This window comes from Nothobranchius furzeri, chromosome 5, assembly GCF_043380555.1.
Source record: "Nothobranchius furzeri strain GRZ-AD chromosome 5, NfurGRZ-RIMD1, whole genome shotgun sequence".
In the NCBI taxonomy this organism is placed as follows: domain Eukaryota; kingdom Metazoa; phylum Chordata; class Actinopteri; order Cyprinodontiformes; family Nothobranchiidae; genus Nothobranchius; species Nothobranchius furzeri.
Window position 1 is genome coordinate 24,922,104 of NC_091745.1, and position 20,324 is coordinate 24,942,427.

The 20,324-nt window shown below is 43.7% G+C and overlaps 2 protein-coding genes across 3 annotated transcripts in view; one reads left to right on the forward strand and one right to left on the reverse strand.

The window, feature by feature from the left end:
* LOC139069993 (uncharacterized) overlaps positions 1 to 20,324 on the reverse strand; it is a 452,948-nt gene that overhangs the window by 233,491 nt on the left and 199,133 nt on the right. The gene's annotated exons all lie outside the window — the stretch shown is intronic.
* The window catches only part of gsg1l (gsg1-like), a 191,613-nt gene that overhangs the window by 139,082 nt on the left and 32,207 nt on the right, over positions 1 to 20,324 (forward strand). For both annotated transcript variants that reach the window (XM_070551502.1, XM_070551503.1), the window contains exons 3-4: positions 11,786 to 11,938; positions 15,406 to 15,517. In XM_070551502.1, coding sequence (XP_070407603.1) covers positions 11,786 to 11,938; positions 15,406 to 15,517 — 265 coding nt within the window. The remainder of the gene's footprint in view (positions 1 to 11,785; positions 11,939 to 15,405; positions 15,518 to 20,324) is intronic.

The window sequence follows — 20,324 nt, forward strand, 5'->3', positions numbered from 1 at the left end:
GGAAAAAATTCAACCGTCGGATTTTAAATAAGTATAAAGGTGTGGGCGTGGCTAAGCCTCAAACTTTGACCTTTCGCCACGCCACTCTTTTTTTCACAACTCCCTATTGGACTCCTTTTACCCAATCACCTGGAATCTCTGGTAAATAGCAGCAGACAAGTTGAGGTCACTTGGTCTCCAGTACTGGAAGGTTTTGAAAAAAGGCGGGGCTTTGGGAGCATGGCGAAATTCGCCATCACGCCATGGAAATACATTTGCCTCTCATTTCTTCATTTATCGTGATATCACCTCGAAATTTGTTGTGAGTGATCCTAGTCTGACCCCCAATAGAAATGGTCAGCTTAAGTTTGTGGGCGTGGCCTATTTTCTGAATTAGCGCCCCCTAGGACCATTAAAACTGTCAGCCCTAAGCCATGCTTTGACTGAGGATTACGAAATTTGGTACACTAATGTGGTGTCTCAGGACCTACAAAAAAGTCCCTTGGAGCCAAGTGCAAAGTCGCACAGAAAGTCGGCCATTTTGGTCCAAGTGCGCGATTTAGTTGTTTTCGCACACGTTGTTTGGAGAGTGATGCTCCGTCGCCCTTTTCACCAATCTCCTTCAAACTTCTGCTATATACTCTTAAGACATAGAGGAAAAAATTCAACTGTCGGATTTTTCAAAAGTTGAAAGGTGTGGGCGTGGCTAAGCCTCAAACTTTAACCTGTCGCCATTACATTACTTGACTTAATAACTCCAAAGTGCATGATCAGATCTATATCAAACTTTGTCTGTGTGATCACTGACCACATCTGAAGACAATGACAATGTGGACAGCTGACATCACCTAAGCCCCGCCCCCTGATAACAGGAAGTCTATTATTTTAAGGTGAAAAGCCCATATTTGTCCCCTCTAATTTAGTGAACATGACACTAAGGTCATGCACTGTCTTCATAATGCTGTAATGACCATTCAGATCTGATAGCTTTCCAGAAAGGGAGGGGCTTTGATGCCAGGGCGAATCCTGGCGTAACGCCGTAACCTTACAATTCAATTTAATGGTGAGCTCAGAGGGGATGCTGAGTCAGGGTGAGGTGCGCACTAGGAGGCCATTTGCGGTTTCTGGTGTCGGGGTAGTTGATGTTTCTGTTCTGCCAGACGTGCCCTGGTGCCCTGGGCTGCCGGCCAGGCCGGAGCGGCGCGGAGCTGCGAGGGCCGAACGACGCTGCTTGCAGCTTTAATTAGGCCCGAGCAGCGAAAGCGCTGCGAAGGCCTCTTGTTTTTGCTCTGATTATTATTATTTTTTGTTATTCCGTGCCCCCTTTGAACAGCTTTTTGGGGACCTTAACATACCCCAAAACTCACAATATTTTGCACACTTGTCAGGCCTGGTGAAAAATTTGATATTTTAAAGGTCCCAAAAAAATCGCAAAGAAAATGGCTGAACAGCGCCCCCTACAAAGTGAAAAAAACCCCTCTCCATAAAGCTTAGTTTATCGTACAGTTATGAAATTTGGTACACTTGTAGTACTCAACAGTCCGCACAGAAAAGTCTCTTGCAACCATGGTCAATATCAAACAGGAAGTCGGCCATTTTGGGTTGAAATGGCGATTTTTTGCCGTTTTTGCCGTTTTTAGGGTCCGTTTCTGATTGGATTGCTCGATCATTTTTCGCACGATCGTCTCAAAAATTGTGTAAAATTGCTCAGAAGGGATGGGCGAACAAAATGAGATAAGGATTCTGAGTTTTCGTATATGTTGAAGGGGCGGAGCCAGGCCTCGAAGTTTGACTACTCGCCAAAAATATTTAAATTGCTATAACTTCATAACTGAATGGAATAGAGTTACCAAACTTTCTGTGGTCATTCGTCATCCACCCACAAAGTAAATTGAAAGGTCGGATGATGACATCACACAAGCCCCGCCCCCTCAGGACCAAAAAGATCAAGTTTTACTGTGAAAGGTCCCAAATTGCCCCATTTCACTTAATCACCACAAATTTGTAGCTGGTAACTCAAGACAAGTGGGGGTTGCTTGGCGTCACTTTATGGGAGTTTTCGGCAGAGGGCGGGGCTGTGGCGGCGCGGCGAATTCAGGCGTACCGCCTTGGCCTTACGTTTGCCTCCCATTTCGTCATTTCCAAAGATATCGTCACGAAACTTCTTGTGAGTGATCCTAGTCCGGCCCCCCAAAAGATCTGATGTGAACATCTGGTGGGCGTGGCCTATTTTCTGAAATAGCGCCCCCTAGGACCATTAAAACTGTCAGCCCCAAGCCATGCTTTGACTGAGGATTACGAAATTTGGTACACTAATGTGGTGTCTCAGGACCTACAAAAAAGTCTCTTGAAGCCAAGTGCAAAGTCGCACAGGAAGTCGGCCATTTTGGTCCAAGTGCGCGATTTAGTGGTTTTCGCACACCTTGTTTGGAGAGTGATGCTCCGTCGCCCTTTTCACCAATCTCCTTGAAACGTCTGCTATATACTCTTAAGACAAAGAGGAAAAAATTCAACCGTCGGATTTTTCAAAAGTTTAACGGTGTGGGCGTGGCTAAGCCTCAAACTTTGACCTGTCGCCACGCCACTCATTTTTTCACAGCTCCCTACTGGACTCCTTTTACCCAATCAGCAGGAATCTCTGGCAAACAGCAGTAGACAACTTGAGGTCACTTGGTATCCAGTACTGGCAGGTTTCAAAAAAAGGCGGGGCTTCAGGAGCATGGCGAAAATCGCCATCACGCCATGGAAGTATGTTTGCCTCTCATTTCTTCAGTTATCGTGATATTGCTACGAAACTTCTGGTGCGTGATCCTAGTCTGACCCCCAAGCGACATAGATATCTGAATTTAGTGGGCGTGGCCTATTTTCTTAAATAGCGCCCCCTAGGACCATTTAAACTAATAGCCCCAAGCTATGCTTTGACTGAGGATTACGAAATTTGGTACACTAATGTGGTGTCTCAGGACCTACAAAAAAGTCTCTTGGAGCCAAGCGCAAAGTCGCACAGGAAGTCGGCCATTTTGGTCCAAGTGCGCGATTTAGTGGTTTTCGCACACGTTGTTTGGAGAGTGATGCTCCGTCGCCCTTTTCACCAATCTCCTTCAAACTTCTGCTATATAATCTTAAGACATAGGGGAAAAAATTCAACCGTCGGATTTTTCAAAAGTTGAAAGATGTGGGCGTGGCTAAGCCTCAAACTTTGACCTGTCGCCACGCCACTCTTTTTTTCACAGCTCCCTACTGGACTCCTTTTACCCAAACACCAGGATTCTGTGGCAAACAGCAGTAGACAAGTTGAGGTTACTTTGTCTCCAGTACTGGCAGGTTTTGAAAAAAGGCGGGGCTTTGGGAGCATGGCGAAAATCGCCATCACGCCATGGAAATACGTTTGCCTCTCATTTCTTAAGTTATCGAGATATCACCTCGAAATTTGTTGTGAGTGATCCTAGTCTGACCCCCAATAGAAATGGACAGCTAAAATTTGTGGGCGTGGCCATTTTTCTGAAATAGCGCCCCCTAGGACCATTTAAACTGTCAGCCCCTAGCCATTCTTTGACTGAGGATTACGAAATTTGGTACACTAATGAGGTGTCTCCGGACCTACAAAAAAGTCTCTTGGAGCCAAGTGCAAAGTCGCACAGGAAGTCGGGCATTTTGGTCCAAGTACGCGATTTAGTTGTTTTGGCACACGTTGTTTGGAGAGTGATGCTCCGTTGCCCTTTTCACCAATCGCCTTCAAACTTCTGCTATTTACTCTTAAGACATAGGAGAAAAAATTCAACCGTCGGATTTTTCAAAAGTTGAAAGGTGTGGGCGTGGCTAAGTCTCAAACTTTGACCTTTCGCCATTACTTTACTTGACTTAATAACTCCCATGTGCATGATCAGATCTTTTTCGAACTTTGTCTGTGTGATCATTGACCATATCTTTAAACAATGACAATGTGGACAGCTGACATCACCTAAGCCCCGCCCCCTGAATACAGGAAGTCTATTGTTTTATGCTGAAATGCCCATATTTGTCCCCTCTAATTTAGTCAACATGACACTAAGGTCATGCACGGTCTTCATGATGCTGTAATGACCATTCAGATCTGATAGCTTTCCAGATAGGGAGGGGCTTTGATGCCATGGCGAATTCTGGCGTAACGCCGTAACCTTACAATTCAATTTAATGGTGAGCTCAGAGGGGATGCTGAGTCAGGGTGAGGTGCGGACGAGGAGGCCATTTGCGGTTTCTGGTGTCGGGGTGGTTGACGTTTCTGTTCTGCCAGACGTGCCCTGGTGCCCCGGGCTGCCGGCCAGGCCGGAGCGGCGCGGAGCTGCGAGGGCCGAACGACGCTGCTTGCAGCTTTAATTAGGCCCGAGCAGTGAAGCTGCGAAGGCCTATTGTATCTGCTCCGTTTCTTCTTATTATTATTATTCTTTTTTCTTCCGCGTCTTTGAATGGCCTTTAGGGGGTCTTAGCATATCCAAAAAGTCACCAAATTCTGGCCCAATATAGAAAGTGCGTGAAATTTACGTATTTCACTGGCGATGTGAAAGTTCGTCAAAAAGTGACTGAACAGCGCCCCCTAGAAAGTGAAAAATACCCCTCTCCATAAAGCTTAGTTTATCGTACAGCTATGAAATTTGGTATACTTGTAGTACTCAATAGTCCGCACAGAAAAGTCTCTTGCAACCATGGTCAATATCAAACAGGAAGTCGGCCATTTTGGAGTAAAGTGGCCATTTTGACCCCGTTTTGGCCATTTCTAGGGTCTATATTTGGTTGAACAGTTTGGTCATTTTTCGCACCATCGTCTCAAAAATTGTGCGAGATCGAACAGAAGCGATGGACGATTCAAATGAGACAATAAAATTGACTTTTCGTAAATACTGAAGGGGCGGGGCCAGGCCTCAAAGTTCGAGCACTCGCCAAAAAAATTCAAATTGCTATAATTTCATAAATGAAAGAATTACAGTTAAAGAAATAATCTGTGGACAATTGTCATCGCCCTCCGAAGACAAATGAATGGTCGATTGATGATGTCACATAAGCCCCGCCCCCTCAGGACTTAAAAGGTCAAGTTTTACTGGGAAATTTTCCAAAATTCGCCCTTTCCAATAATCACCCCAAATTTGTAGCGGGAAACTGAAGACAAGTTGGGGTTGCTTGGCTTCACTTTATGGGAGTTTTCTGCAGAAGGCGGGGCTGTGGCGGCGCGGCGAATTCAGGCGTACCGCTTAGGCCTTACGTTTGCCTCCCATTTCGTCATTTCTAGAGATATCGCCACGAAGCTTCTTGTGAGTGATCCTAGTCTGGCCCCCCAAAAGATCTGATGTGAAATTCCGGTGGGCGTGGTCTATTATCTGAAATAGCGCCCCCTAGGACCATTAAAACTGACAGCCCCAAGCCATGCTTTGACTGAGGATTACGAAATTTGGTACACTAATGTGGTGTCTCAGGACCTACAAAAAAGTCTCTTGGAGCCAAGTGCATTGTCGCACAGGAAGTCGGCCATTTTGGTCCAAGTGCGCAATTTAGTGGTTTTCGCACACGTTGTTTGGAGAGTGATGCTCCGTTGCCCTTTTCACCAATTGCCTTCACACTTCGGCTACATACTCTTAAGACATAGATGAAAAAATTCAACCGTCGGATTTTAAATAAGTATAAAGGTGTGGGCGTGGCTAAGCCTCAAACTTTGACCTGTCGCCACGCCACTCTTTTTTTTCACAGCTCCCTATTGGACTCCTTTTAACCAATCACCACCAAACAGTGGCGAATAGCAGCAGACAAGTTGAGGTCACTTGGTCTATAGTACTGGCAGGTTTCGAATAAAGGCGGGGCTTTGGGAGAATGGCGAAATTCGCCATCACGACATGGAAATACGTTTGTCTCTCATTTCTTCAGTCATTGTGACATCGCCATACAAGTTCTGATGAGTGATCCTACTCTGACCCCTAATAGAATTGGACAGCTGAAGTTTGTGGGCGTGGCCTATTTTCTGAAACAGCGCCCCCTAGGACCATTAAAACAGTCAGCCCCAAGCCATGCTTTGACTGAGGATCACAAAATTTGGCACACTAATGTAGTGTACCAGGACCTACAAAAAAGTCTCTTGGAGCCAAGCACAATGTCGCACAGGAGGTCGGCCATTTTGGTCCAAGTACTCAATTTAGTGGTTTTCGCACACGTTATTAGGAGAATGATATCTCCTCGCCCTTTCCACCGATCACCTTCAAACCTCTGCTATATACTCTTAAGACATAGAGGAAAAAATTCAACCGTCGGATTTTAAATAAGTATAAAGGTGTGGGCGTGGCTAAGCCTCAAACTTTGACCAGTCGCCATTACGTTACTTGACTTAATAACTCCCATGTGCATGATCAGATCAATTTCAAACTTTGTCTGTGTGATCACTGACCACATTTGAAGACAGTGACAATTTGGACAGCTGGCATCACCTAAGCCCCGCCCCCTGACTACAGGAAGTCTACTGTTTTATGGTGAAATGCCCATATTTGTCCCCTCTAATTTAGTCAACATGACACTAAGGTCATGCACTGTCTTCATGATGTTGTAATGACTATTCAGATCTGATAGCTTTTCAGAAAGGGAGGAGCTTTGATGCCATGGCGATTTCTGGCGTGACGCTGTGACCTTACGTTTGACTGTAACTTCCACAAACAGCCTCCGATTTGCCCGAGACTGAACATCACATCACCAGTGTGGTAAAGATAGAGTATCTCCTAGTGGTGAGACGTGTAATGCTGGGCTCAGAGGGGATGCTGAATCAGGGTGAGGTGTGGACGAGGAGGCCGTTCACGGTTTCTGGTGTCGGGGCGGTTGACTTTCTGTTCTGCCAGACGTGCCCTGGTGCCCCCGGCTGCCGGCCAGGATGGACAAGCGCGGAGCTGGGTTTGGAGAGCGTCGGGGATGGAGCGGAGGGGGTGCGGAAGGAGGGCGAGCAGCTTCGCTGCGAGGGCCGAACGACGCTGCTTGCAGCTTTAATTATTTTTTATTATTCTTAGCCCGCTTTGAACGGCTTTTTTGGGACCTTAACATACCCCAAAACTCACAATATTTTGCAAACTTGTCAGGCCTGGTGAAAATTTTGATATTTTAAAGGTCCCAAAAAAATCGCAAAGAAATTGGCTGAACAGCGCCCCCTAGAAAGTGAAAAAAAGCCCTCTCCATAAAGCTTAGTTTATCGTACAGTTATGAAATTTGGTACACTTGTAGTACTCAACAGTCCGCACAGAAAAGTCTCTTGCAACCATGGTCAATATCAAACAGGAAGTCGGCCATTTTGGGTTGAAATGGCGATTTTTTGCAGTTTTTGCCGTTTTTAGGGTCCGTTCCTGATTGGATTGCTCGATCATTTTTCGCACGATCGTCTCAAAAATTGTGTAAAATTGCTAAGAAGGGATGGGCGAACAAAATGAGATGAGAATTTTGAGTTTTCGTATATGTTGAAGGGGCGGGGCCAGGCCTCGAAGTTTGACTACTCGCCAAAAATATTTAAATTGCTATAACTTCATAACTGAATGGAATAGAGTTACCAAACTTTCTGTGGTCATTCGTCATCCACCCACAAAGTAAATTGAATGGTCGGATGATGACATCACACAAGCCCCGCCCCCTCAGGACCAAAAAGGTCAAGTTTTACTGTGAAAGGTCCCAAATTGCCCCATTTCACTTAATCACCACAACTTTGCAGCTGGTAGTTTAAGACAAGTGGGGGATGCTTGGAGTCACTTTATGGGAGTTTTCGGCAGAAGGCGGGGCTGCGGCGGCGCGGCAAAGTCAGGCGTACCGCCGTGGCCTTACGTTTGCCTCCCATTTCGTCATTTCTAACGATATCATCACGAAACTTCTTGTGAATGATCCTAGTCCGACCCCCAAAAGGATCTGATGGGAACATCCGGTGGGCGTGGCCTATTGTCTGAAATAGCGCCCCCTAGGACCATTAAAACTGTCAGCCCTTAGCCATGCTTTGACTGAGGATTACGAAATTTGGTACACTAATGTAGTGTCTCAGGATCTACAAAAAAGTCTCTTGGACCGAAGTGCAAAGTCGCACAGGAAGTCGGCCATTTTGGTCCAAGTACGCGATTTAGTGGTTTTCGCACACATTGTTTGGAGAGTGATGCTCCGTCGCCCTTTTCACCAATCGCCTTCAAACTTCTGCTATATACTCTAAAGACATAGGGTGAAAAATTCAACCGTCGGATTTTTCAAAAGTTGAAAGGTGTGGGCGTGGCTAAGCCTCAAACTTTAACCTGTCGCCACACCACTCTTTATTTCACAGCTCCCTACTGGACTCCTTTTACCCAATCACCAGGAATCTCTGGCAAATAGCAGTAGACAACTTGAGGTCACTTGGTCTCCAGTACTGGCAGGTTTTGAAAAAAGGCGGGGCTTTGGGAGCATGGCGAAAATCGCCATCACGCCATGGAAATACGTTTGCCTCTCATTTCTTCAGTTATCGTGATATTGCTACGGAACTTCTGGTGAGTGATCCTAGTCTGACCCCCAAGAGACATTGACAGCTGAAATATGTGGGTGTGGCTTATTTTCTGAAATAGCGCCCCCTAGGACCATTTAAACTAATAGCCCCAAGCCATGCTTTCACCGAGGACTACGAAATTTGGTACACTAATGTGGTGTTTCAGGACCTACAAAAAAGTCTCTTGGAACAAGGCGCAAAGTCGCACAGGAAGTCGTCCATTTTGGTCCAAGCACGCGATTTAGTGGTTTTCGTACACGTTGTTTGGAGAGTGATGCTCCGTCGCCCTTTTCACCAATCCCCTTCAAACTCCTGCTATATACTCTTAAGACATAGGGGAAAAAATTCAACCGTCGGATTTTTCAAAAGTTGAAAGGCGTGGGCGTGGCTAAGCCTCAAACTTTGACCTGGCGCCACGCCACTCTTTTTTTCACAGCTCCCTACTGGACTCCTTTTACCCAATCAGCAGGAATCTCTGTTAAATAGCAGTAGACAAGTTGGGGTTACTTGGTGTCCAGTACTGGCAGGTTTCAAAAAAAGGCGGGGCTTTGGGAGCATGGCGAAAATCGCCATCACGCCATGGAAATACGTTTGCCTCTCATTTCTTCAGTTATCGTGATATCGCTACGGAACTTCTGGTGAGGGATCCTAGTCTGACCCCCAAGAGAAATAGACAGCTGAAATTTGTGGGCGTGGCCTATTTTCTTAAATAGCGCCCCCTAGAGCCATTAAAACTGTCAGCCCCAAGCCATGCTTTGACTGAGGATTACGAAATTTGGTACACTAATGTGGTGTCTCAGGAACTACAAAAAAGTCTCTTGGAGCCAAGTGCAAAGTTGCACAGGAAGTCGGCCATTTTGGTCCAAATACTCGATTTAGTGGTTTTCGCACACATTGTTTGGACAGCGATGCTCCATCGTCCTTTGCACCAATCTCCTTCAAACTTCTGCTATATACTCTTAAGACATAGAGGGAAAAATTCAACCGTCGGATTTTTCAAAAGTTGAAAGGTGTGAGCGTGGCTAAGCATCAAACTTTAACCTTTCGCCATTACATTACATGACTTAATAACTCCCAAGTGCATGATCAGATCTATTTCAAACTTTGTCTGTTTGATCACTGACCACATCTCAAGACAACGACAATGTGCACAGCTGACATCACCTAAGCCCCGCCCCCTGACAACAGGAAGTCTATTGTTTTATGGTGAAATACCCATATTTGTCCCCTCTAATTTAGTGAACATGACACTAAGGTCATACACTGTCTTCATGATGTTGTGATGACCATTCAGATCTGATAGCTTTCCAGAAAGGGAGGGGCTTTGATGCCATGGTGAATGCTGGTGTGACGCCATGACCTTACATTTGTCTGTAACTTCTAGAAACGGCCTCCGATTTGCCCGGGACTGAACTTGGCAATGAACAATCATGCCATTTAGCCAATGAGGCACAAACGGTTGGTGAATGTTATATAATGTTACCAAAGCTGACCTCAATGGGACTTTTCTGTAGTTGGTCACAGCGCCCCCAGATAACGTTATCCTTCGATAACTTTAAAAGACATGGTCAGAATAGCATTAAAGGTGGTCACTGTCATCACACCACCAGTGTGGTAAAGATAGAGGATTCCCTAGTGGTGAGACGTAAAATATAATGGTGGGCTCAAAGGGGATGCTGAGTCAGTGTGAGGTGCGGACAAGGTGGCCGTTAGCAGTTTCTGGTGTCGGGGTGGTCGACGTTTCTGTTTCGCAGATGTAGCCTGGTGCCCCGGGCTGCCGGCCAGGCCGGAGCGGTGCGGAGCTGCGAGGGCCGAACGACGTTGCTTGCAGCTTTAATTTCTTCTTCTTCTTCTTCTTCTTCTTCTTCTTCTTCTTCTTCTTCTTCTTCTTCTTCTTCTTCTTCTTCTTCTTCTTCTTCTTCTTCTTCTCTTGTCTTGATCCACATGCAAGGTGTTTAGATCACGTTCATGATGGTGTGATGTCTTGTGAAACTCTCTGGGGATTAGATCTGGAGCTAGATTGTGAGCTGTGTGTTGCAGGAGCAGAATTCAGGGTTGGTAAAAAGAAGGTCTAAACAGTTTCTGCAGTGTCTGATGTAAGGACATGAGACAGATTGTATGAGCAGAGATGAAGTGTCATCTTGAAACCCCCAAGAGTAAGTGGAGGAAGTAGATGGACAGAAGGAGGTCTGAGGAGCCCCCAATTAGAATTTCTGGTGCCATCATGTTGGGTTTGATTTAATGTTTGTTTCTTTACTTTTTGTCATCTGTAGATTAGGATTAGGTTCCTCGTGTTCTGACTTTACTCCCTGTGCCTTTTGAAAAGGTTTTCCTCCATTATTCAGGAACTTGCAGACCTGTCCTCCATCAGCCAATCATCTAGCCACGTCTCGCTCTTTTCCCCCTTGTCATCGATTTCACCAGCTTATTGTCGGTTCTGACTACGTTGTTGTTTATTGTTCTAAGGTTTGTCTTTATCCCCTTGCTGTCTGTTCTTGTGCTTTTTATATTTTTGAACTGTTAGCTTTCTTCTTTTTTGTTTCAGTTAAGCTTTAATAGTCACATAAATTGCCAGCATTTATTCCATATATATACTATAAACATGACATTCAGACTTGAAAACTAAAAATTTGCTCTCTCTTTCTATATTGAGGCAGATTCAATGCTAATACTCTGTGTGCCCTTTTACCTCCATATCTAAATCTTCATCAGAACAAAGGAAGTAGATTATTTCATTAACTTTCTAAGTTCAGTCTTTTTTTAGTCAGAAGGATGTGCTGCTGTTCAAAAATGATGCATGTAGAAAAAAGGGGTGTTTGGTGGTGAGGGGGGCGTTTCTGGTCCTTTGTTGTTGAAATGTTTGCAGGGCTGTAATACATTATTATTGTCTTAATAAATATCTCTGAGTCCTGATGGGACTGCTCTTTCTCTCCGTGTTCCCGGAAGGCTCTGATGCAACAAGCAGAGTGAGATGATAGATCTTCTTGTTCTCCTGTGTCCTCAAAAATAAATATCTCTCCTGGTTTTCACCTCTAAGCGACCCCCAGAGAAGTATCAGCCTCTGCTGATCCATCAGACTTGCTCCAGAAGTTGGTGGATTTGTGGAGCAAGATAAAAGGTTATTTCTGCTTGCTTGTGCTTGTAGGTGGCCTATGCCCAAGGTGGGGCCGCAGGCATGGATGAGATGATAAATGTTTCTGCTCTCAGTTTCAGGAAATGGGTTCACATGTTTGTGGACCAGGAGTCAAAGCTCTCGGATTTTATTGCTAATGCTGATGACGTGTGTGTGTGTGAGATGGTGTTTTGTGCTTGTAGGTGTTCTGTGGTTGTCGGTGGTGTCAGAGGTTCTGTACATCCTGCTGCTGGTGGTCGGATTCAGCCTCATGTGTCTGGAACTTTTCCACTCCAGTAACGTCATCGATGGACTCAAACTCAACGCCTTCGCTGCTGTCTTCACCGTACTCTCTGGTAAGAAGAAAAAAACTCTCCTTCAGTCTGGGAAAAGAATAATCGACTATTTATTTCATGTTCCGTGGATTTCTTCAAACCATAAAATCAAAGTAAAGCCAGAGTTTCTTTTTCCTTCTAAAAGGGTTAGGGTTATAATATACAGAAAACATCATTTCCTGAATATGAATGTGAGTTTAGGTTTGTAATAATACCTCCAGACAGAAGCTAGCCTATGGCTAAATCTGGCACATTTACACAAAGGTATCACTGGCTGTTCATTAATTCATTGTCGTCTCCAAATAAACTCATAAACTACTAAACACTCTGAGGATTGTTCAATTAAAAACCATTCATCAAAAACATTCAAAAATAAATATTAATAAATAAATAAATGCACAAACTCCAAACAGTGGTGATGTTTGCTGAGTCGTCTTTTTAAAATTCAAAAATCAGATTTTTTTTAAATAATATCTTTTAAATGTTTAAATCTCATGAACTCAAACACATTTAAGTATTCCCACCTGAGTGAGAGGGATGCTGATTTGTTGGAAGACGTGTTGGGTCAGAGATCTACCATCAGACGTCCTTCCCGTGTTTGTGCCAGTATGTTTATCCCGACTCATATTAAACCTCTTACACAACAAGTTGGCTCTGCTCGCTGTTCGTCTCCTCATCAGTTTCTCTGAGGACAAAAAGGAAGCATGACTCCTTTTGAAGAACATTTAAAGGCCTTCTGTTTCCTTTCTACACCTCAGTATGTCTGGTCTAAACTTTGTCTACAAATAAATATAAATGAACTTGTGGTGCCTTAACTGACCAGCTGTGATTTGAGATTAAAAGAAGATAAAGTTGAAGCATCAGCAGCTTAAAAAAATCCAACAAATAGGTGAACAAGCCTGATTTGAATCAAACGCCATTAGGAAAAACAGGGATACAAATAAAAAGCAGGAACTTAAAAGTTTTCATGCTCCTAATGTAATAACCACAACTCTGACTAAATACAGATGTAAAAGGTTATTGGACATCGTCATGTCTTATAGAGTAAGCTGTATCTTTATAACAAATCAGCTTCTACTGGCTTCATTTACTAATAAAAATTGAGCTATCAATAGAAATGTATCTTGTATTTTCTTGTAATATTTCTCAGAAAAATCATAGAACAAGAAAACTAACGTTTTCCTAATCCAGAACCCTGAGGGACACCATGGTTAATGTTTTGTGGGGTTGCAGCTCATGTTGTGAAATGATCAGATACAGAAATGTTTTGTGTGTATTTCAAGCCCCCCAATGCGGGACAGAAATTGAGGCCAACGCGGAAGTGACAAAAATTGCAGTTCCGCCCTCATCCACTAGGGGCTGGTGTCAGAAGCGACCAAATCCTCATTGACTCCCATGTTAAAAATACCAATTTCACAGCAGAAATAAACATGTTTACAGCCTGGTACCAAAACATGTTTTTTGTTTAAATGATCTAGTTTACACTCATGACAACTCTGAGGGGGGTGAATTTTTTTCTCACTCTTCTGTTTAAGTGTATTAAAAGCCTAAAATTCTGTATAATTAATGAGCATCAGACCCACGTGACCGCAGAGCTAGCTCCGGGGAAAGGCCTCAGTAGAGCCTCGGTCTGGCCTGGAAACTGTTCGGTCATTTTCAGTATCTCAACTTAGACCATTAATTGTGCCGTTTGTGCGTTCTATTTTAGATATTTTTTGTGCAATTGTTGGACAAAATGACTTGATGTGGCATTAATTGCACTAATAGAGCGTTCAAGGAGTCTCCACTCCATTTTTTTCGGTAAGTAAAATTATATTTATGTATTTTAGGTCACTGCCGAGCTGAGCTTAGATTTTAACATGTACTGTTTAACCATGAAATTTAAATGTAATAGGGTAAAACCCAGTGCATTTAACATAATGCTGCACTTTAGAAAATGGGTTGAAATATAACATGTTGGTGGAGCTGGGTTCCCACTATCGGCTTGTGGAGCTCTCGGGAGACCGATGTTTTCCACCCAGTCTCCCCTCCCCGCAGCTTGGCGCATCTCTGTCTGATCGCGGCTCCTGTCTGCTGCGCGGGCTGCCGCCTTGGAGCTCTGGATGGAAACCTTTCCACCCGGTTCTCCCCAGCGGCAGCTCTGCACATCTCAGATCGCAGCGGCGCTTGTCTGCTGTGCGGCTGCCGGCTTGTGGAGCTCTCGGAGACCTCTGTGTTCCACCCGGTTTTACCCAGCGGTCAGCCCGGCGTATCTCTGACTCAGAAGCTCTGGTGTTGTGCACAGTTAACTCCAGTTGTAGCTAGGTTGCTACCTCCGTTAGCTTAGCTCCCACCTCCGCATTAGCTTTGGGTTAGCTTCAGGTTAGCTTGTAGCTAGTTCGACCGGGTGTCGTCAGTTGATCCCAGCCTTACAGCCCCACCCTCAGCTCCACCTCTCTTCCCTTTTATGGAATTGTCTGGGCTTGACGGAACCTGTGACACGGTCAAAATGGCGGTGGTGGCCGTCTCCCATTTGGCCTCAAAAACGTGTTATTGGAGCTATGGAAACCCATTGTCCATATATGTATATGTCGATGGTGAATTTATGTGTGCATCAGGGTTATAAAAAGTTAGGACTTTTCCATCTTTTCTGATAATCCATGAGGGTTTAAATGAAATCATGCTGAGGCTGTTGAGCTTTTTTCCTAATGACAAAGCTTCTCACTCCAACATGTGACAAATGACTTCATCACAGTTTCTTTTGTTGATCAGTAAATCTGTTTCCACGGCTGTAATGTTGACTCAAGCTATTCACATTTTGGCTTTTTGATTTGTTGTAATTTCACGAGTGATTATGCCCCTGTGTCTAATTCATTAGATGTCTAATAATGACGCTTGGAATCAATAGATACTGTGTAATGACTAATTATGATGATTAAATACATCCTGATTTATTACCAATACGACATTGAGTTGTAGCTCAGAGGTGAAGTAATTTATTGTTGTTTTGTTTCCAGTAATTATCCTGGTAGATCATCTTGTGCTGAGTGTCAGAGTTGGTTTTTCAGACAGTTTAACCATAATTTAAACAAACATGTCTCTCTTCTAATTTGTGTCACATGGATCGAAAACATTCATGCAGTTGAAATAATATGTGGAAAAAACTGTGATTGAAGACAGATCATCTGTGTTTAATGTTTATTTATAGATTAAATGAATTTGAGTTCAAGTTGAGGTTTTACTGCTTGGTTGTAAGAAATGTAGCAACAGTAGAGAATAATACATTTTTCAGAAATAGTTAGAAAATCTCCATGTTTCATTGTTTACGCCGAGCATAAAATACTAAATTAGAAATACTCAAAACAACTTAGATTCAACCAATTGTCCCTTTAACTTAGCAAACAGCAAAGTGAAGATCACTGCTCCTGTTTTAACTCATTTCACATACCAGAAGTGTAACAGGAATGCATTGTCGTTTGGTGCATGTGTTTTGTGTGTGTGTGCTGCAGGTCTTCTGGGTATGGTGGCCCATATGATGTACACACAGGTGTTCCAGATCACAGTGAGTCTGGGTCCTGAGGACTGGAGACCCCATAGCTGGGACTACGGCTGGTCCTTCTGGTCAGTAAGTGCAAACACACACAGGTTTTAAACAATCATGTTGAAATGATTAAGAAAACAAAACATAACACCAATAAAGTAGCAGAAAATATTTTTTTATTAAAATCCTTGATGGAAGGTTGAGTTTATGTCATAGTTTATCGGGTTCAAACCACATGTACCTTGCTGTTGTTGAATATAGGTGGCTTGGCGTGTCTGATGTAGCATACCAAAAAGTATGTGTCATCCGGCTTTCCTAAGTAAATTAGTAACGTTGTTAACGTGACGGAGAAATGGCTCAAAAAGCTGGTTTAACACGTAATAAGCAAGACACCTTTTCAGTATTTGTATATTTACATATTAATAATATGATTAAATTGTGAATATACTGATAGATTAACATTAAATGCAGCAAATACTAATTTGGTGTAATTTAATATTACAGGAATAACATTCATGTGAACCCATCAATCATTAATGTAGAGTTTTGGACACACTATTAAAGCACTTTGGATTTAAACATATTGTCAGTTGAACAAAATATGATTTTATATAACTTATAAATGCATAAAGTCAGTTTATGAGCCAGAAAAGATAAACTTAATTCAAAGAGGATAGATAAGAAGACTTGCATCTTCTTCAGCATCCTGATGTCCTGTGTGATATCACACAGGATTAGTTATGGATATGGGTCAAGATCATATCTGCACCACAGTGTCAGCGGGGTCTGAACGTATGAGTGTGGCTTGTAAGTTAAAAAGTGAACTTCTGGTCATTCTGATAAAATGCATGACCTTTGGTACGTTACAACTAGTGATGGGAATTCCGGCTCTTTTTAGAGAGCCGGTTCTTTTGGCTCAACTCACCAAAAAGAGCCGGCTCTTTCGGCTCCCAAGTGGCTCCTCAGATTTTCTGTTGTGTGGAGTACATTTATAACCAAAACATTGCAAAACTATATGTAAAATGATTTACTAATGTAAAAAAATGCAATATATTAAATATTTATCATTTCTATGGGTTTAATAACTGAACACTTTAAGAAATCTCCACTTTCCGACTGCTGGCGCTCATTTTCTCACCGTCTTCGTCACACTCTCCTCCCTCTCGCACGCCCTTTTCCTCCTCCTCATTCCCTCTCGTCTCCCTCCACCCGCATGTGCTCTGCTTTGTGTCTAAAGCCTGATTTATGCTTCTCCGTCTGCGTCAGTGCGGAGCACACGCAACGCCATTATCAGTCCTTGCGTAGGGATCCGGCAGGCACGCAAGTACGTACGGAGTCGAGCCCACTTTTTTAAACATCCGTCGAACGACACGGATTACGCAAGCTTGTGATTGGTCAGGACGCCGCTGTTGTTTACAGCGCCGCCATTGCAAAGAGAGCCGAGGATAACTAGCGGCAGACACGGAGAAGCTTGAAGAATACCTCGCGAAAAAAACTCTAAAAATATGAACGTTTCATCCTCCCGTGACTGGAGGAGTGAAAAGATGCGCAGCAAGCATTTTATTTGTGGACGGAAATGACAGGAAACGTGGGTTTAGAGGTGGGGAGCGCATGAAGCGGTGGGAGAATGAGAGACAAATATGTCCGTGTTAAAAGTCTCTTATATACACAAAAACACAATATAAACAAACGATCTTGGACCGGATACATGACAGGATACCACAGAACAGCGCTACACCCTCTGTGGTCCTGCCGGGCAATTGCTTTGCAACACTCTCCAGGAGACGGAGAAGTAAAAGAGCAAAACGCTTCCGTCAATCCGTGCGTATCTGTCCCTTGCGGAGCTGACGGAGAAGCATAAACCAGGCTTGAGTCTGATCCTCCCTCTTCCCCGCCCCTACTGCTCTGTGTGTGGACAGTCTGGACACGCAGTTACACATGTTGACCAATCGTCTGTAGCTTTCACCAAAGCAAGAGAGGAGGGGGAGGGGAGGGGACGGCTCCCAATGACGAGCCGGCTCCCGTCGTTCACTTCAAAGAGCCGGCTCTTAGAGCTGGTTCGTTCGCGACCGACACATCACTAGTTACAACTCATTCTGCAAAGCAAACCTTTGTCAAAATGACAATCCTTCCCATCTTAGATTGCGGTGACATCATTTATTGGACTGCTTCCAAAAAACTTCTTCATAAACTCGATGTCATTTATCACGCAGGGGTCAGCTTTGTCACTGGTGCCCCTTTCACTACTAATCATTGTGATCTGTACTCACTCGATAAATGGCCATCACTCCATTAGCGCAGGATGTTACATTGGTATCAACTAAAACAATTATCGGTAGAACACCATCATATCTTCACTCATTTCTCATCAAACACATTCTTACACCCGAAGCATTGAAAAATGACGCTGTGCGACCAAGCGTTTGTTTTGGGACTCCCAAACGCGTCAGGAGGCAACATGCTGTGCCAGAGCGTTGGTTTCCCATGCCCGCAGTAAAACGTACATTTCACCGACATTTAACCTCTAACCTTTTGCTATTTAACCTTCTCATCACCCCCATCCTAGCCGTTTTACCGCAGCAGTCGGAAAACGACGCTTTGGCACAGCGTGTCGCCTCGTGAACAAACGCTTGGTCACCCAGCGTCATTTTTCAAAGCTTTGGGTGTGAGAATTGCCTCTTTTATAAGACAGACAATCGCGTCATTACAGAGTGATAAATTCAAATTTGTGGGTCTTGTAAATGCGGCAAGGAGCAAAGGGGAAAGGTGATAAAACTCGATTCTGATGTGCTTAGCCTCGTAGTAATATTGCCACATGAGCCCCTCGCCTCTGACGGCTAAACGTGTGTCAGCCCCGCTAATCCCTTTGAAGCGACTGTGGGAGGCCCCCCCGCAAAAGAGGGTGGTCGCGTTAGTGACGTATGCTGCGCGCCGAGTGCCGGCCGGAAGGGATATAAACACAGATAAACATGGCCTCTCACTAGTATCTTTCAACCACCTACAACATGGCAAACTGGACGGACGAGGAGACCATGGAGCTTTTGGCTGGACGAACAGATAAGTCGCCTTTTTACGGGGACGGTGAGAGACAGCCAGCTGTTTGACAGAGTGGTGAAAACACTGGCTGAGCGGGGCATCAAGCCGGACAAAAAGCAGGTCACATCAAAGCTAAAGGTCCTGAAAAAGAAATTTCATCAGTCTGACGTGTCTTCCGTCTGACGCTGAATGCGCGACCCTGTACGTCACATGTGGGGGGGCCGCCCAGCGACCTCCCTTTATCCCGTTTTGGTTTGAGAGGTGTCTGATGGCAGTTTATTGTAGCTTCAGCTTTGTTACTATAAATGCCAAAATCCTCCCCAGGGAGCCGCGGCAAATCCCGTTTTGCAAACGCTCTGGTCCTGTAAGAACAGCTAATGTGTTGACTCATCATTTCCAACAACCAGCACAATTTACGTTCTAGTAACTTCATCACTGTGGTTATTCCCAAAGCTCGCATGTCCCTGGGTCGCTCCTCATTCCAGTTTGCCGTTTCCAATGACTGGAATGAGCTGCAAAAATCACTGAAGGTCACTACCTACCTCCCGTTATCTGCCTTCAATAATTCATTCCAATCAATAGTTTCTGATCAATGTGCTTCTGAGTACTTAAAGACTATTTTAAGTCTGTTTTGATTGCTTGTACATATTATATATGAGAACAGTCCTTTGTCTTTATGTCTAACTGTTTTGTCTTATTTTGATCTTGTGTGTTTTTATCTTATTTATCTGTTTTTCTTTAGCGTAAATGTAACTATTTGTCTGTTGCTGCTGCCTCTTGGCCAGATTGTCGTTATAAATGAGAATAAGTTCTCAGTCGATTGATCTGGTTAAATAAAGGTTAAATAAATAGAAGGCACTATATTAACACAAGCCATTTACCATTTTATTTGTTGGATGAGAGGAAAACAGCAAAGAAGATTTTGCATTTCTTGATTCTTATTAAACACAGAAAAGAAAAGTTGTTTTATACCATGTTTGCTAAACGTTTCGGCTACATCCTGTATCCATTTTTAGAGCCGATGTTGGTGGCGTCACGTCCTTTTCCATTTATCTGCAGGCAGCAGAGGACATTGTCACCCTCTGCTGCCCGCGCCCTCCTCGCCGATGACACAGTCTCATGTATGATCTGATGCGTAGACCCCGTCATCTCTGTTCATGGTTCAGGTCTCCTTATTTCTATGGCTTCCTTAATCCATCTTTTGTATTTTTGTTGTTCGGTGGTTATGATCCTTGTTTTGTCCCAGTCCATTATGTGGTTTTCCCTTGTGCGGTGGACTGTTACGGCTTATTTCTTTACTGCACTTTCTGCTTCTTGTTTCGCTGCTCTTGTGCGTCTTCAACTTGTTTCTTTTTCACACACCTTTCTATGTTCTATTGTTCGTGTGTTGAGTTAGCATCCAGTTTTTTTATGTATGTTTTATGGCATAGTCTGCTTGGTATTTTGTATGTGACTCTATGCTCGTGCCCTGCTGATATCTTGTTTTTTGGGTGTACAAGTCTTTTTCTTACTGTTGTGTATAGGTTTTTCGGTGTGTTTGTGTTGTGTTTTTTCATTGTTGCCATTATATTTTCTGTTATGCCATTGATGTAAGGAAGGGTTGTCACTGGTTTTGGTTCTAATCTTTCTGGTTTTCTGGTTCTTTGCTTTGGTTGCTATTTTCTTTCTGCTGTTGTTTGTTGTTGGGTATCTATGAATGTTACGCTGCTTTCAATTTCTAGAGTAGCTGAAATGTTAGCAAACAAGGTAAAGAACAACCGTTCTTTTCTGTGTTTAAAAAGAACCAAGAAATGCAAGTTGAAACGATAAACAGAATGAATGTACGGAAGATAGCAAAGAAGAATGATGAAC